Here is an 18,951-nt window from a genome sequence, read left to right as displayed (position 1 = left end):
TGGCTCTAAATTAAATATGGAAAACAGGAAGCAAGATCATGGAGAGAGTTTGAGTTCACTGTTTATTTGGAGCATCAAGTTTTTTGAATTACTGAGAATTATCCTCCCTTTTCGAAGTAATAGTAAACGTGAACCTGTGTCTTTAGGGATGCCGTCAGGGTGAGCATCGTTTCAATACATTTTGGTTCTGCCCAGAACAAGAGAGTTCTGGGAAGGTGCCTGCCTTGTCTTACCCTCTGCGGTATTACGATATAGATATAGATGTAAACAGAATATTCTTTCTCCAATCCAGTGGCTACGGTAAATAAATGCCTAAGTTGTATTTTTATATTATATGCATGGACATTTTGAAAAATCAATACCTTTTTTAAATGCCGAAAAGAGAAGTTAATATAATTGGTCGCAAATGTTTCTTGGATGGGCGAAAACATTTGAAATGTTTATTTTTTCTGAGCTTTTAACAAGGCCAACTTGTTTTTGTAGCGCTTAATAAAATGTGAAAGTTGTCGTCTTTATGTTTGTTGAAATCTGATGTAGTTGTTTTTTATACCCGCCGCACATAGAGACATCTTAGCTCCTGCAAAATGAGTCCCACACCGGCATAGTATAAGCCAAAAAAATGAATAATGGATCAGCTGTAAATGTAACTGTTTGCTGTGGTCAAAGCTGTGAATGTATGTGTGTGTTTATATTGATATGTTGTGTTGTGTAATTGATGTATGTGTTCCAGTGTATGTGTGTTATTGATTCAGTACATGGTTATGGGTCTCTGTGACTGATTGTCATTCTTTGTATGTGTACCTGCCTCTTTGTTAGGTTGCATTCTCATGGCTCTTGGCTGTGAAGTCCATTAGTGAGCAGTGAGAAAGGTTCACAGTAGCAATTTATCACCACTCTTTCTTCATAGATCTTTATGGTACACCACTATACCAGTATCCACAGAGGCCTGCCACGCATGTCAGATCTCCAGGTGAAACAGTAATTGCGAGAGTAGTTGTTGGAGAGTGGATGCTTGGGTTTAATGAGACATACCTGGTATATGAAGGATTACTAGGGACCAGAAGCATATAGTGCCGGGTACTGGAATTTGATTACAATATTTGACGTGGTTTGGGGCATCTGGACATGTAATACCAGGGGCGGCTCCTCCATATGGGTGGAGGAGTGTCGCCCCCCGGCCAGCATCAGAAGCTGCAAACCTTTCAGAACGAAAGGATAATAAACTATATTTAGTATCTTTTCGTTCTGAAAGTGGCGGGGCCACTCGCCACTCCCCCTCAGACCGCATGTGTGTTTGGCCGGCCCTGTGTTGCCAGGCTGGAGAGAGCCTGTACAGGCTTCCAGTCTGCCCAAGTGCATCCAGGCTGGGTGCTCGCAGCCAATCCTGACACTGCTTTGAGCAGCGTTAGGATTGGCGCAGGGCAGGCTGGGAGCCTGTGCCTGCAGCAACACTGGAAATGAGGGGCGTGGGTGGATGAATGAGGTAAGTTTTTAATTTAAAAAAAAAAAAAAAATTTAATGTACCCCCGCTCCACCCCTCCCCTTGTTCCCCTCTTCCCCGTCGCCCGCATCCGCAAAGCCCCTTTAAAACGCTGTGAGCGACGACTGGCAATACCAGGCTTGTTGTTGAAGCATCTGACCGTGTTACATCAATATTTGGCATAAAGTATGACTATCGTGAGCAGATTGTCAGCATCTAGCCCAATACTGAAGTTGTATGTGTTTCAGAGTCTCCATAATACTATTTCACCCCTTTATTATCACTACATAAATTAACTCATGATAATCACAGTGCATGAATTGTACACCCAGAAATCGAAGCAAACATCGAAACACAAAACCACGTCAAACAAACCATCAACTATCCGACAATACACTGATCCACATTTCATAGCACGCACACTTACAGAGGTAGACTTCACCCAATACTCTGCACCTCTTTGATAAGTCTTATGCACATTTTTTGGACTGGGATGTCTAATTGTAATGAGAACTGGTCACTCACTGGTCACCTGACTCATTTGGATACTTTCACCTGTGGACACAGAATAACCTATACCTTTGTGTGCAGTGGACAGCAGAATAATTGGGGACTAGTGTTTCCGACAATATTGGTAACTAGGAGCCCAACGCTTGCTGGTTGGGCACTGAAGATCTTGTGATTGCTGCTTCTCAAAACTCTGGGAAAATTCTGCTCTGGGGCTGTTCTACACTGTATCACCATAGGCAATTACTGGGAGTTGAATACATCTGTCACTTTTAGGCATTTGTAATGTTGGCACTATTGACAGTTACATATCAGAGCACTCTTGGCGCTGTGCAAATATGGACCTTGTACTAATTTCCAATATGGAGATTCTACTAGAGTTGTTGGTCAGGCAGTTATATGCTAATCTTTATACTACTGTGATAGTGGCACTTAAGGTAACTGGTATCAGAAAACATTTTGAAGGGACGTAGGCCCGCATATAACCTGGAGTAAGAAGACATTGATTTTACCTACATTGATTTTCCTTTCACCATAATTGCAAAACCCACCTTATTTTCTGTCTCAGTTTTACCATATCACTGTGCTTGTTTTTACACATGATCAGTATATACCCTAAAGTCTATAATTTGGTACATAATAACCATAATAGCATGCAAGTCTGCTCTGAGAGTTTTTGTGAAATTTCAAATATTTGTAAAACACAAATGTCCTCTACTCTATTATCTTACACTATTTTCCGTTTTTTACAGCTCCAGTAATAAACAGGTTTACTCGTCGTGCATCAGGTAAGCAAATTACATTTCCAGTTTTTATTGCATTTGTGTACAATCTTCTAGAAATAGTAAATGAACTGTAACATAACTTTCTTGAAAACCAAGGCAGTTCTGTTATTGGACTATACTTTCTTTCTAGTATAAGTGTCAAAATAAATTGTACTTCTGTGAGTGGTGCCTTCCTGTTTCTTGCTGTGCTATGTGCTATGGGAAACAGTTTTTTAAAACTTATTCATAGGAATCAACATCCACTTTAGCGCAGCAACAGTTTGTAATAGTGGATGTCTGGGGTCCTGGTGCCACACAGGAAAATAAAGGGAGTTTCTGAAATAAAAAGTCTTATTCTTGGAAACCTTTCCCTTGTATGTTGGGATATGGCAGGGCCACTGAGTTTGGAATAACTTGTTCAGTGGGCAGGATGTGGTATGGGAGAATAAGCAGCTATTAGAAATGAACAACATTGAGGAAGTGTAATTCGCAGATTACAAGGGCAATAATTGGATCCTGCGCATACACCAGGGAAATATAACTCCATGCACAGTAAGCATAGTACGAAGATGACATCTAACCCTCCTCCTTTATCAGAGCTCTCTCTGCGGAAGCTCTTTTACACCTACCTAACAATTGTCAATGCCTCCTTCATCCAAAGCATCTTCCCAGATGCTCTCAAGACAGGCTAGTTCCCCCACCTCCTAAAGAACCCTACATTAGATCCTGATGACCGTGCCAACTAATGGCCAGTCACTCACCTACCATTTATTGGCAAGATAATTGAAAAGTTAAATCTTCAACCCCAAGATCATATTAATGCTAACCATCTCCTGGACGATTACCAGTCTATCTTCAGATCACAATGCAGCAGGGGGCCCACTACCTTACACATCATAGATGATGTCCCCCTGGCCACAGGTTAAGATAGCTCAACCAACTTAGAATTACTGTTGTTTGAAAAGAAGAACACACACGAAACAGTACAAACCTGGCTAAATGACTTGAATGTTGATGGCTTCAAACCACAACTCTCACCATATGCCACGTCACTAGGATTCACCCTAGACACCAGCCTCATCCTCAACGAACAGTCAGTGACGACTGGTACCCTAAACATGAAGTTGGGCAACCAACCAAATATTTAGGGTACCAGCTGCATGTGGAGCCACGACTGACAGCTCCGGCGTTGAGGGCGAGTCTGATCACAAAATAAAATTAAAAAATAAAAATGCACTTACATCTGCTGGCTCGCCTCCTCCAGTTCTCGTGAGTCCGTCAGCGCTCTGACTGCAGCAGTGGAATTCTCCACACCAATCCAGACACTGCTTTCATGCTGTTGATAATGTTCAGCAGCAAGAGAGCTGCACCAGCATTGTCTGGAGCAGGCTGCCTTGCCACTCCTGGAAGTAATGGTGGGCCTGTGCCTACTCTCCACCTAGCCGTCTTAGACAGCTGGGTGGATAGGTTTACACTGCGCATGTCAGACTGGCCATGGCAACACAGTGTGCCAAAATGACATGCGCAGTGTAATCTGGTGGAGTGAGCACCACTCCCCTGCTGCCAGTCAGCAGCAGTGGCCCCACCCCCAAACACAGCTCAGCTGAGGAAATGGAAAAATAAAATGTAATAAAAGTATTTTATTACATTTTATTTTTCACCTTTGCTGCAGCATTGGCAGCAGGGTGGAGACAAGCCTCTGCCCTAATGGAGGGGCCACTGCTGGGAACAGTAATGGCCTGGTACCCGCTTTCTCTTCCACAGAAAGTGAAAAGTTTTTTCCAAAAAGTCACTTCAGAACTGCCAATCAAGCCACCATTCTCTTTCATCTGTATATTGGTAAAAGTCTAATCCATGGCCCTCAGGACTACACACACGCACCTCTTAAGGGCATCCTACACCCTGCAGCATATCTCATACAATGCCTCCAGAAGAATGATCACATCACCTCCATCCTGATTGAACTCTAAATGCTCCCCTTCCAGGCCCACTGTATCTTCATAACCAGCTGCATCATTTACAAAGTTGTCAAGACTAGCACCCCTGGTTATCTTGCAGACAAGCCCACTATCTTGGGTGGTTCTCAGCATACCTGTTGTCAGAGCACCATTAGACTGTAGATTATGAAGCATAAAAAAGATAAAACAAGGTGGCTGGCCTTTTCCATCTATGCACCCTGGATCTGGAACAGCATTCTTGTATCCATCAGAAATGCCCCAATGTAATTCCTAATTTAGGAAAGAACTGAAGACTCACCTTGTTAAAAAAACAGTACCTCACAATGCATTAACTGTCACAACTCAGCTTCTTCTATCACTCATTTACTTTACACTTGTCTTTGACTCTGTAAAGCACTCCATCATCTTTTGGCTAGGTTTACGCTAAAGAAATACCACATACAAACATACTAGAATATACCTGGAGGAGCACAAATGAAGTGACTCTTCAGACTAGTTACCCTCCAAGAATAGGGGCATTACAGCTATGCATGAAAGGATAGCTGCAATGGGAACTATGCTGAAGTCCCAGTCAGGGATGACGAATAATTTTAGAAATATGAGAGAATGTATGAGATAAATCAAGAAGAGTGATGATGTCTTATCTGTAGCTTTTTAAGGGAATCTGTTTTAAGTTATCACAAGGCTGTGTGGGAACATAGAGGTCTGTGTCTGAACAGGTAATTAAAGCGTGCTTATTTGGTAGGCACAAAGGTACTGATAGGAAATGAGTGGCTCTTTATCTGATATTTTCATGTATCCAAACCCCACATTTGGCCACAAGGAAGAACAAGGAGATTGGTGAAGTTTATCTCCCAGGTACTTTGCATAGAGCACTGGATACGATCCTACCCAGTCTAGGTGAAAATCTTACCAACTGCTAACCAATTCATCCACCCATCTATAAACTGTGGCGCCAAATCTTAGCAGAGGAAATTGACAACAGATTGAAAAGGATTTTATTGACACTCATATATCGGAGTGAGACTGCATTTTTTGCACTTGGAAATATACTGCGAAAGCCATTTACATTTTGTTAAGTTTAAGATTCATTGGAAGATGGACCAAGGTTAATGTTTGAAAAAGACTTTGACACTGAGTTGTAATTGGTTTTGTGGAATTATGACACTAAAACGATTGGGAGAGGGTCTGATAAGTATTAATGTATTGTTATATGTCAATCTAGTTAAAGCTCTATCCACTGGTTTCATAGTCTCTTGTACTTACAACCTACTGCAGAGAACCTAGTATAGTTGCCAATTTGTGATTAGTATTGAGTCACTATCAATGCTGGGTAAGGAATTGTATTGTATTGTAAAATGAAATAGGACTTACTGTTCTTATGTGGGGCTCTGAAGCAGTTAGCAACACATGGAATTTTGAATAGGATGGTGAGACTAAATGTATCTCTCAGCACTAGCTATAGATGGTGTGTTGCTTATTGTGAGATACCTCCACAGTTCATAATCTACCATAATTTAGGCATTTGGATGCATAGCTGACTTTACTGTTTCACGGTCCAAGTCTGAACTATTTGGCGTATCTATGAGTCTTAGCTCAGTCCAAGATAGAATCACCTCTCTGGGGCTGCACATTACTTTGGAAGAAGCCATGTTTTAAGTGAAATGCCAAGAAGGAACTTTCATCCCTTCAAGATGGATTCCTCTGGCAAAAGAAATGTGTCTGATCCTTTATATTTTGTATTTTTTTCATAACGTTTTTTTTCAGTTTTCCAACAAACCAACATACAGCAGTAGACAGTGTACCAGAGCCAGATTCCGACAAGCAAATACAATGAGAACACAATACAAGGCAATTATCAGATATATAATTTATATGACACATAGGCGTTCGTTAAACTCTACCCCTATCAATAACATGTTAATGTGGTGCCTACCTCGGATGTGGTAGTGTAGCAGAGACAGGTTCCATCAAGCAAATACAGTGAAGATGTATTACGAGGCAATTGTCAGCCAAGTAATTTATGACACATAAGCTGTCATTAAAATCTCCCCCTATCTAAGACATGGTAATGTGGTGCCTACCCTGGACGTGACTCTGCTCCTCCCTCCCAGTTGCCCGACCCTCATCTTCATCAGTCATATTGTCACCTTCTGAGGCACTGGAGGTGTCATCCAGGTTCAGTAGTCTGTCGCAGAGTGCCCTCCATACCTCCAGCTTCTCGGCCACTTTATTGTCCCTTCTACTGAATTTTATATGTATTTCCCCCTGCTAGGGCCTGGTCCTTGACATCCCTATGCCAGCATTCTAAGTCAGGTTCTCTTCACCCCATACAGGATATGGCAATTTAGCGTCTTGCTAACAGTAGCGCCAGTTGTAGCAACTTAAAGGCCATTTTCTTACCCTTTGGGCATTTGATGTTACCCAAAAGGCAATGCGAAGGTGTGATCCAGAGCAATGCGCACAGACCTATTCAGGGGCACTACTACTAGACCCCAGTACCTATTCACCTCCCGGCATTCCCATGCTATATGTAGGAATCCTGTGCCGCTGACCCCACATCTAGGGCAGCAATCCTAAAGGGTGTCTGACATCCAGTGGAGATCTTTGGGGGTTAGATAAGTCCAGTGCAGGAAGTAAAAGGGGGCTTATTTAAAATGGCCACTGTAGAAGACCGAGTGTTTGTGGGTGTTAATATGTGCCCAGCCCACTTCCCCTAGTTGCACACCCAACTTCTTCACTGGCCGACCGTGGATGTCACCCATCCTTTTCAGCTCTCATGGCTTTATACAATGGTGTGATCAAGTGGCGGCCTGCCCCGCAGGTCAGGATGATTCCCAGGGATAGTGTTGGACCAGGGGCCTCTAAGAAGGTGGGCCAAGTTTCTCTGGCTATATCAGCGAATCCAGCATAATGCAGGAAGTGACCCTGCCCCAATGCAAATGTGGTGCATGCCTCCTCAGAAGATATAAAGATCATGCTGGGTTAAAGGTTGCCTAGCGTACTACATCCACCTACGCTCCATTCTTGGAAGAGCACTTCCTCCATCAGTGGACGACTGGTTTTAATATCCAGACCAGGAGTTCCCGGTGGAAAGGGGCCCTCTGTAAATCTTTTTGGGCAAATAGTTGCCAGATGGAGGACGTGGTCCGCAATATCTGTGGGACCGTATGTGGGAGTACAGCACCTTTCTTTAGGAGTTTGGGCAAGCGTTTCACCTCCACTCGCTCCACCAGCAAGCTCTTCTCCCATTTATCTCTGGGGTCTCGCCATCAGACTGCATGCTGTAGGTGTGTGGCATAGTAGTATAAGTCAAGGTTCAGGGCTTCCATACCTCCCTCATCATAGGTCATTTTTAGGGTCGACAGGGCCACCCTACAGCACTTACTCGCCCACAGTAGTGAGACAAACAGGGAATCTAGGCATTTTAAAACCCTAACTGAGATGTAACATAACAAGTTTTGTAATACATAGAGACATCTCGGAAGCAGCACCATCTTAGAGATGGCTAGGTGTCCCATTCGCGAGCAGGACAGGGTGTTCAAGAATTGTATTGGTGCACTGAGGCCATCTGTCACATTGTCTATATTGAGGCTAAGTCGACGAGCCTCTGTGTCTGCCACTGTGATGCTCAGGTACCTGAAGTGTGCTGTTTCCCAGTGCAGGCCCGGGGTGGTAGCTCTACAGTGTGCCCCCAGCCAGCAAAGCAAGCAGGAATATCAAGGGGTTGCCTTTGCTTAATCCAAGTCCCGAGAGCACCCTGAAACTTTCAATGAGCCAAATCAATGATGGCATGGAGTCCCTGGGGGAAGACATATAGAACAATACACTGTCCACATAAAGTGATATTATGTGTACCTCCCCAGTTGTATGCCCAAGAGGTGCAGCTCATGGCATGCTCATATTGCCTAAGGCTCTATTGCAAGTGCAATAAAAGTGGGGATAGTGGTCAGCCTTGTTTTGTGCCGTGTCCCGGGGTCCCCCCCTCAGAACGGGTGCCCCCCACCTTAATCTTCACAGAACTTTGGTCCAAAACCTATGATCCACATAACCTCTAGCAAATAGCTACAGTCCACAATATTCAATACCTTTTCCAAGTCGATAGCTACCAACTCCATCTCCTCATCTAGGTCTTGGACCTCATGAAGTATATAGGCTAGTCTGCAAGGGTCATATCAGTGTTACAACCTGAAATGAAGCCACACTGGTCTTCATATACCAGCTGCTGGGTCATATAGGGATGCAGACGAGTTTTGAGTAGTTTATTAAGTATTTTCATGTCTGTGTTGGGAATGACTATAGGCCTTCAGGTAGCTGGGTCAGCCTGCAAACCCCCTGGCTTCAAGAGCATGCAGATCTCACCCTCCCTCATGGTCAGTGGTAGGACACCATTTGCATGGGCCTCTAAGAAAATTTCCAGGAGCTTTTATAAAAGTGGTGCTGTGAAGGTCTGATGAAACTCAGGTGGGAAGCCATCACTATCGGTGCTTTTGAGCGCAGAAAGTCTTTCAAAATTGCCTGGAGCTCTTCCAATGTCCTCCAGTGCTTCTAGCGCCAGCGGATTATGTTTAGGAATAGCTAACCCTTCTAGGAACCTAATATAGTGCTGTTCACCAATGCTCACGTCTGCTTCGTACACCTGCTGAAGGTGTCATTTGAACTAGTCTGGAAGTGACCTTCTTACCCTCGCGAGTCAATAAATGCATTACTATAGGACGGGCAGTTTCCTTGCACAATATGCAGGCCAGTTGCTTTCCTGCATTATCCCCTTCCCAGTGCAATCTTTGGCGGTATTGACATAGGGTGTATTTGTCTAAGCGGTCCGAAATGTGATCCAACAACGCATGCAGAATTCCCTGGCCTGTCCATCGAGTGTACTTGGGGCTTTCACCTGTATTTGTGCTACGTCCGGCTCCTCATGGAGGAGTTCTGACTGTAGTTGCCTACGCACCCTGTATATGAGGCTAAGACATGCGCCCCACCCAACCGCTTTGAGGGCCTCCTATTCTGGGGATCTAAAGGATGTTGGGCTCCAATTTGTTTCCAAATAACCAGTGAGAGCTACAGAGAGATCCTTCCTCCTTTTCTGGTATTCAAGTATGTCAACAGGCATCCACCGTGCTCTGGATTGCCCTCCCTCCTTTCCCCAAACCATCCTACAGCTGACCGGGGAGTGGTCCGAGAGGAATCTTGCCAGGTGCTTCACCTCAACGTTGTCTAGTCCAGGGAACCCAGTGAGCAAGACCCTGTCCAGTCGGCTGAGTGTATTGTGGGTCAGGGAGTGGCATGTGAATACTGTTTGAGTGGGATGCTGCAGGCTCCAAACATCTTGGAGTTTTAGGTTGTGCATCACCCCCCTGAGAGCTTCCGTCAAATTGGGGTTTGTACCGTCCCTCTGAGGCATCCTGTCCAGATTAGGATCCAGCACACAGTTATTCACCCATCCACATTATTGGGGGGCCTAAGTCCTGCACCAATAAGTCCTACATCATGTGAAAGAACCCCGGGTCATCCACATTAGGGGCGTACATATTTAGTTGGGTTAGCAGTTGACCTTCTAACTTTACATGTAAAAGGACATACTGCCCCTGATGTCAGGGTTGGAATAAGTGAGGGAGAAAGGGATTTTAGGGGCAACCAAGATCAAAGTTCCTTCAGCTTAAATAGAACACGAAGAATGATATACTTGACCCTGCCATTTTTTTGCCAAATGCTGGACGTCTATATCTGTGAGACGTGTCTCTTGTAGGCATGCTATATTAATCCTGTGCCGCTTGAAAAATGTGACGACTCTGTACCGTTTTACATATATGCCTAGGCACCTAATATTCCATGTTAGTATTCTAAAGTCATCCTGCATTATCCTCCGCTTGTGCGGGCGAACAAAGCCCCGCCCTGCCTGCATGTAGCCCTAGCATCTGCCATCTGCTGCTGAACAAAACAATCCAAACAATTAATCCAACCCACCCCCGTAAAACCTCCCATGGACAAATATAGTCCAATCATCATACTATAAATGCCCACCCGACATGTTTTCCAGGACTAGCATAACAGGAACCAGTTAACATCTAAAACATCCAATGCTCGCTACGATCCATACACAGCACATTTCCCATGCAATTCAAGCATTCTTTGCATCATTGATTATCGTACCAGCACCTAGTTCTACCTACTGCTTATTGCAGTAAAGCCTCATGTCATGATATGCTCGCTCTAAGTATCCACACAAAGCAGTCAAACTTTGGAGAGCAGTCACTTCACTTTGTTAAGCCGAAGTAGCCCCCCACTTTCACACCGTGGTTCATCAGCCAATCCCCCACCTGCCCCCTACCATTACTATCAGAAAGTTTGCAGACATCAAGTCTCAATCGCTGCCCTGTGCAGGGGTGTCCATGGAGTCCGGTATCGTGTTTTCCAACTTGCATGGTGTTTCATCCCCTGACTTGTCCAAGGGCAGCTGCAAGTCATTCTCCTCCACCCCCAGCTGTGAGGGCACAGTGTGTAATAACATAGTTCCAACCTCTGCAAACGTGACTCTCTGGGATCCAAGGGGAGTAAAAATATGGTTGTCACTGCTTGATGGACGACGTGGAGTTCCTCCCCGTGGTCAGGTCCCCCAGTTCTGCTTCTTGTTATCCCTCACCCCCGTGATTTCTGAGCTATCCCTCAGTTCAAGCCACTCCCATACCTCCCCCAGGCTTTTACAAGAATTAGTTTTGTCTTGAAAGATGATTTTTAGTTTTGTGTGTTATAGCAGCATGTACCTCAGTTGGAGGGAGCGTAGCTTCTTCGTCACCCCTATGAAAATTTTTTGTTGTTCCTAGACCTACCTCCTGTGATCCAGGTATATGACTATAGTGCTGGTGCTAAAGCAGGGGACAGCTTGCCTCCTTGCAGGATGGAGGATACAGTCTCTCCCCCTATAATTTAGCAATTTGGCTATGATTGCTCTGGGTGGGGTCCCTATGGGGGGAGGAGGAACAAGGGCTTTGAGCGCTCTCTCAACAACAAACAGTTATGACTGGTCCTGGGGTTCCAACTCAGTCCAGTCTTCCAAGAACTGTTCGGTGGATGCTCCCTCTTCTTTTTCAGGAAATCCCAATATTCTGATGTTACTTTGGCAGGAGCACCCCTCAGCATCCTCAGCCCTTCTATCAAACTCTGTAGTGTCCTTCTTCATCTGCACCATCTGTTTCTTGAGGTCCTTGACTTCTCCCTGCAGAGCAGCAATATTGGTTTCTGAGGCTGTACCTTATCCGCCACATTCAACAGACATAGGGCGCCATTACGAGTTTGGCAGTCCTGAGAACACCAAACTCGCGGTGGCGGTCCGACTGCTGCAATTCTGGCAGTCCGACAGACAGATTACAATCCTGCCAGGCCATCGCCAGAATCAGGTATCCTGACACCTTGGCAGTGATGAAAGTCATGGCCAGTCACGGTGGTGGTGAGTTCGTCACCACCATGATGATCACGACATTCCTCTCAACCAGCCTTTTCATGGCGGGGTCCCCGACATGAAAAGGCTGGCGGAAAGGCAGAGTTGGGAGCAACAAGGGGCCTCTGCACTGCCCACAACAATCTTGTAGGCAGTGCATGGGTTCCCCTATCAGCACCCTCAGAATGCGCACTGTCTGCTATGGCAGACAATGTGCATTCCGAGGGAGCTGTGTGTGCTGGCTTTTGCCTTGGCTGTCTATTAGAGCCAAGGCCAATGCCACTGCACTGTTTCTGCCAGTCAGCCCGGCAGAAACATCATAATATGATGAAGGTGAGGCTGCCGGCTTGACGTCGGCCTCACCACCACCGCACTGGAGTTCGGGCAGTTCCACCGCCAAACTCATAATCAGGCCCATAGTCTCTATTTGGTGCTCAAGAGCTGTCCGCGCCCCTGAATAGCCACCAAGAAGTCTGCCCTAGAAAGCTCTGCTGGACCCTCCATGGGGTCATCAGTGTCCATGGCAGCTGACTGGCTTGTGATCCTTTGGGTAGGATGCTTTGGGGTGGTGTATTTTGTAATTGTGTTAAAGGCATGAGTGCAGCCCATTTTGTCTTTGCCCATGGCTCCGGCCGCTTTGCGGGGGTCCCAGATGATGCGCCAAAGGGCTCTTTGCTTCAAGGCCACTGTGCCAGTGAAGCAACCGTTTGTGTGGACTCAGGCCAGGCCCAGAGGAGTGCCCACTAATGAGGCACACATTCTACTGCACTACCCTCCTAGGGAGCCATCAGCACCTCCTTGTGGAGCAAGCTCTTGACAGGCAGGGATTCCGCCACTCTTCAGGGAGTCCCCAACCTGGTTATCCAAATCTTAGGTCCACTGACCCACTCGCTCTTAACCCCTTTTTAAGTACCAGGGGTGATCACAGCCGTGTAGCGGTGTTCGTCACCGTCGTATTCAGTAACTTGGGCCTCTTGGAGCTATGTGTGACCAGCAGTTAGGTGTGGCCTTCTGTGCCCCTCCGGGGGGCATCAAGCATCCTCACTGTACAGTGAGCTCTATGCCTTGTCTGGCTGTAGCTTCAATGGCTTGGGGGTCCTGACCCCAGGTCTGCTGAGTGTCAGAAATGCATAGTACCATTGGCGTTACTTTCGGGTTCCCACTGTGGTGTCATGTGCTCGCCTCTTGGAGCCCTCCACATTTCTTGGGGTGAGTTAGAGACATCTAAGGCATTGCTATTAGACGTCACTATGCCACTGTGGAGAAAAGCAAAATGCGTCGCTTCACTTTGTCGCTCTCACCTTCAATGCTTCTTGCTAGTGCCTCCAACCTGAAGGGGAGGGTCCGACGGGACTAAGCATGCCCCCGCAGCACCTCCTCTGCTTCCAGGGCCCACAGGAGCCGAACCTCACTGGTGCAGCCACCCAGTAGACTGAGTTCTACGCAGCTCGAGGGGCGATCACCAGCTCAGCCTGAGGAGCAGCTGTGGGCCCACGGCACCCTTTCCCGACGATTATGGGCATCTGGGTCCACGGCAAAGAATGCCGTCACGGGGGGAGGGGGTGCTGCTCACTTCGTAGTGTTGCTGGCTGCCTCAGGGTACAGCAGATGCAGTTGTCCGGCCCCCATCTTCTCTTTCATGCAATCCAGCTGGGTGCCCTTCTTGGGGGCTGACAGTGCCCTGCTCGCAGGTCCCGCCACTGTGGTTGCCCCCGCTTAAGCAATTGGTTACTGTGGTGGTAGTTTGATGCACTTGCAAAGGGTAGGACATTTCTCCGACTGCTCCTTTGCACTCAGGGTTGCATCCTGGCCCAGGCTCACAGCAGGCTGAGCGAGCCTGTGGCTCCTGTTTTGACCTTGCAGGCACCGCAAACACAGCTCACAGACACTCCTTGTTATCTGTGGGGTGCGACAAGAGCTTAGCCACTTTGGGGGAAAAGGATTATGCAGGATTATAAAGGTTATAGGATGAGGCCAGCCGGGAGCTGTGGAGTTTTACGTATTGGCGGTCATGTTCCTAGGCCATGCCCCTCAATGTGTCCGAGCCCTAATAACCAAATGGGCGGCCCCTCCTTTAGTCACTTAGTGGCACTTCACTGGAATTCCCTACCTCTGGAGATTCGTCCCACTGAGGATCTCCTTGATTTTCGCAAACGCTTGAAGACCTGGCTTTTCCCTTCTTTATTGGTTTTGAGTCTATAGTGTTGGTGTTTTGGTCCAGTGCAGAATATCCCCTGGGGATGATGGTTGTAATTGATAAATAATCTAACTAAAAATAAATTAAATAATAGAAGACAGAAGATACATTTGGAATAGGTTATAGAAATTTGCAGCTAGACATTGGATTCCCTTAGGTGAGATAATTAAGACAGTCTCTATCAATACTTGTACCCCGAAATGTTGTTTAAGATGTACCCAATTATTTCTGATTGCTGTGTTCATCACCCAACTACATCCAGTCGTTCTTAGCAGTTTTAAAGGGAGTGTTTAGGAGTGGCTCTCTTTTGGAATGCAATCACACAATGTTAATGACTACTCACAGCTGCTGCTGGAATATAAGAGACGTAAGAGGGAAGTAGAAGGTTCTACAGTGGTCACTGTCATGCTTGAAGATATAGATGTATAAATGTAATCCCGATTATTCACAAAGAATGTATGATTTTAGGATAAATGCAGTAGTGGAGAGTCAGCAGCCTAAATTGGGCTTAAAATGTTCATCTAGAGAACATTTTCAACTGTATTGGTGTGTTTGAAATGGAAATGGAACTACAGTGGGACACTCAGTAAGAAATTATCTACAAGACACTGTTGGGATTTCAAGAAACATAGCCAAACTGGTTAGTTGGGTTTGTGTGATCTCCACAAAGTGGAGGGGGAGAACTGTATGTTATAATATATTTGACTTAGAATGATGGGGAAACATCTTAGTTGAAGCTTTTAAAAAGATGATATTGGAATGCATGTTTACATACCCAAAGTGCTAAGCAATTGCTTTCATACTGTATCCACAAAACAGATTAGATTAAGCAAGTGTCTCATTGCATGGCAGACATCCCATTACCCTGGCAAACATGTGCATTTAACTTTATGTAGCTGCCTTCCTCTTTTGTTATGTATTAGATTCAGAAGGTAAGAGCAAGAGTGTGAAGCCTTTGTGGAGGGAGGCAAATGTTTGAGATGGGGCAAGGAGTGAAGGCATCCTCTACCTTACTTCAGGTTCACTGTGATCCATGCTTTCTGGCAGGAGGCTGAAAAAATGCTGCCAGGAATCTTGGGCTAGAGTACATTCCTGAAGCTGGAAGAAGCACCATTGGCACTTTTAGAGGACCTAGAATTCCAAAAAGCATGTCCTTACTGCTCATGATAGCAAGAAATGGCATAATTCCAGCATTGAAGTATATATCAGCTACAGATAGTTTCCATAGCTGATGTCATTGGTCCACCACATGATGCAAGAAAAAGCAATTTACTCAATCAGCGATATCTACAAATATTTTCGAAAATGACTTGTTCATAGGACTCCCTAACCATCAGCCTGACTTCATGAATATTACTGTCTTTCCTAGGACTAGATGGCATTGCTTGGCAGACTGGCACCACTGGATTACCTGTGGCTTCATTTTTTCTTGAGGGTTACCCAATGTGTATCTGCTGCCCAGTTATTTCATTATTGTTGTGCAAAGTAACCAATAAGTCCCCCTGTACTTGCATTGCTTGGCGCCTTACATAGCCCTCTTAGTCTACATTTACCTCTGTTTACATAAGCTGTTAGGCATGAAAATGTGAACACGCCAGAGAGTGAGAGGAAGGTTCATAGGATAGACACCAGTGTTTCTTTTTGTCTCTGCCTGACATATCTTGTTTTATGGAACAGCCAGGCCTTTTGGGCACTTTAGAATTCTAATCTAGATGGTTGCTAAGTACTCTTACTGGTGCAGAGAAGGGGGTCCAGAGCTTAGCTTTCTGATTATAGAAAGAGTTCCAGCTGGTCTGGGGTTTTTTTGAATGAGGGAATGATCAAGAGTGGCCTATATGGATTTGAGATTCCTCCTTTGATGTTAGGTTCTAGGTTTGGATTGAAGGTAGGCTTGTCCTGCCCCATGAGTAGCCTGATGTGTAATACAGAGTGGATTGCATGGGTTTAGATTTAGTCTGACCACAGTTTTCTCGATTTGCTGTAGTCTGAGGATTAGATTACCAGAGATGACCAGAGTCAAGATATGGCAGCAGAGTCAAGATATGAAAGTATTCATGGTATCATGGCCTGTCCTTCTGGGGAATCCCAAATGCAGAATGATACATTCAATAGTATCATGGCGCAGCATGGGATTCTTTATTGTTTGGTTACCTTTGTTTTAAGAGAAAGTTTAAAATCCATAATCACATTCAAAGTCTTCACTTCACAAGTGATTAGAGACATCCCAATGTCCTGAGACAATGTGGTGGTAGAGTCATCTATCACAGACAAGTACGTCCACTTTTGAGAAGTTGGATCTCAGGCTAATTTATATACTCTAATGATATACCGGCATACCTTTTTGGGACTGGCGAGGCACACCAGCACATACTTTTCCAAGTCAGACATTTCCTGAGAACAAGAGAGGTAAAAACACACAAAAGGGAAAGAAGGAAGAAAAGAGAGAAAAAGCATCAACAAAGGAGAAAAAATTAGCCTACAAGAGTGAGATAAAGGGACAGATTAGAGTGCCTGTCTGGCTGTGGATTAAAGAGGCATGAGGTGGATTCAGGACAATGCTGCTTTGGTATTTGGTAATAGGCTGCTGTCTTTTGAGCAGTGCTTTGGGCACCATCACTCATTATCTTACGAACTAAGCACTGGTACACGCTTTAGTACATTGAACAAGTGCTGAGGTATCCACTTCAGAGGGGTTTCCACCTTTGAATAATCAACATAGTTGTTACATGGGAGAATGAAAAAGCTAATAAGCTCCAAAAGTGGGAAGAGTTATACATTGAGGAGTAGAAGGGATATGATCAAGCTTTATGATGCCTGCTAGAATAAAAGTGATTTACATGTTTAAATGTTAAATTAAAGAGAAATATGTTTAGTTTTATTTAGGGAAGATGCCAAGGTTTTATGAACATGGTCTTGTTGTTAGTTAGGTTTTAGACATGTTGTTTTAGCTAACTAGGCCTGCCACTGTGCACTTTCACCCTATTACATTTTACAAGGCATTGCTTTGTTTTTCTAGCAATAGCTTAATTTGCCGTCCTGTTTTATTTCTCTTTATCTTCTTGTCCTTTCACCTAGGAAAGCATTGTGTTCTTAGTAGGACATACAGCTTCCTTTGTTCTTTCTCCAAGGCTACAGTCAGATAGGGTTGCCGAAAAACGTATTATGATTTGTCTCCTGCATTCACGAAAACAACATAGTCATACGTGAGGACCATTTCTTAGAATGTGGTCGGGTTTATTATAAAATACCCCTTAGTCCTAGACACGTTAGAGGGGGATTCCAGCCAGATGACCACGACTGTATGCTGATCGCTGCACGCTTCTCTACAGCTACCTGCTTAGATGGCCTAGCCCTGAACCAGATAGGGACAGTGTCTTTTTAGACCTCAAGCCTTTTCATCAGGTATGGGCGATGATATTCTCCCAGGGGGAAACCCGAAGAGCAGATTAGGCTTAGTATGCTCATACTTAGCGTAGGTGAGGAGCTATAGACCCACTCTCTTATTTAGAAAGTATGGGAGGACTGTTCTTGTGCTTTACATTTTTAGTCACATGCCGGCTCCTTTTGTCTTTCATTATCCTCGTTATTGCTATGCACCTGCTTTTATCTAAGAAAAATATATTTTAATAAATGCTTAGTTAAGTATATTCTGCCTCTGTTGTCTTTGCCCGAGTGAGATCTTAGTAACTGAGAGAATGGGATGAGATCTGATGTACCACGATTCCCTGGAGAGCCTGCCTTACCATGAGCTCGGTTGCCACAATCATCTCGGTCAGAGATGGGGTGAAGCTAGTTAGCTGGAAACCTCGGATTAGGCCGACAGGTGTCACCAGGTGTGGAATTGTACTCAGTACCCACAATCCAGACGATCCTACCGTCCAAATCCAGTAGCCTCATTACGCTGATGAGAACCTACGCAACATGGCACCACCAGCGTTTGGTCAGGTACGAAAAATCAGATCCTCCTAAGTATCTCTGTCTCACTGGAGGCTAAAGACACCTCAATACTATATACTGAGACATCCGTGACAGTCACCAAAGCAAGCATGCCGAACGCTAAAGCATTATATCCACGTTGGATACAATGGGCAATGTCTCTGACGGCCACTGATGTTGATTCTGTGTTTGATTCCAAATTACAGACCCAAGAATTCCTACAATACGAACTTGAATATCCTGTTCCAGCAAATACACTACCTATTGAACAATACAAAACAATCTTGTATACCAATGGTTCAGCACAACCTGCTATAGGCACCAAACACCAGTACTCAGCTGCTTGACCAGTCATGAGTGGGTATATGAAGGATAGCAAGTTCCATTCTGAAAAAACATACACCCAAACTCTAGGTGGCTGTTCAGCACAACTTGCAGAGCTTAGGGCTTTGGTGATGGCACTGGAACCTGCGGATCCGGACCAGATTACTCTGATTGTCTGTGATTCGTACTACTGTGTCCAGTCCTTGAATGAATCGTTGCATTACTGGAGACAAAATGGGTTCAGAGATTCAAAAGGCAATACCATAAAACACAGAGTTCTGTGGAGGAAGGTAGCGGATCTGAAGGAAAAGCTACTGAATGTCCATGTTGTGCATACACTGGGACAC

The 18,951-nt window shown here is 45.1% G+C and overlaps 1 protein-coding gene across 2 annotated transcripts in view; it reads left to right on the top strand.

Annotated features, from left to right (window-relative positions):
- The window catches only part of PRKAR2B (protein kinase cAMP-dependent type II regulatory subunit beta), a 511,441-nt gene that overhangs the window by 181,615 nt on the left and 310,875 nt on the right, over nucleotides 1–18,951 (top strand). For both annotated transcript variants that reach the window (XM_069229843.1, XM_069229844.1), the window contains exon 2: nucleotides 2,740–2,775. In XM_069229843.1, the coding sequence (XP_069085944.1) occupies nucleotides 2,740–2,775 (36 nt within the window). The remainder of the gene's footprint in view (nucleotides 1–2,739; nucleotides 2,776–18,951) is intronic.

The sequence above is a fragment of the Pleurodeles waltl genome, chromosome 4_1 (genome assembly GCF_031143425.1).
Source record: "Pleurodeles waltl isolate 20211129_DDA chromosome 4_1, aPleWal1.hap1.20221129, whole genome shotgun sequence".
Taxonomy (NCBI): Eukaryota; Metazoa; Chordata; class Amphibia; order Caudata; family Salamandridae; genus Pleurodeles; species Pleurodeles waltl.
Note: the sequence above shows the minus strand (reverse complement) of the source record. Positions and strands in the feature narration are given on the sequence as shown.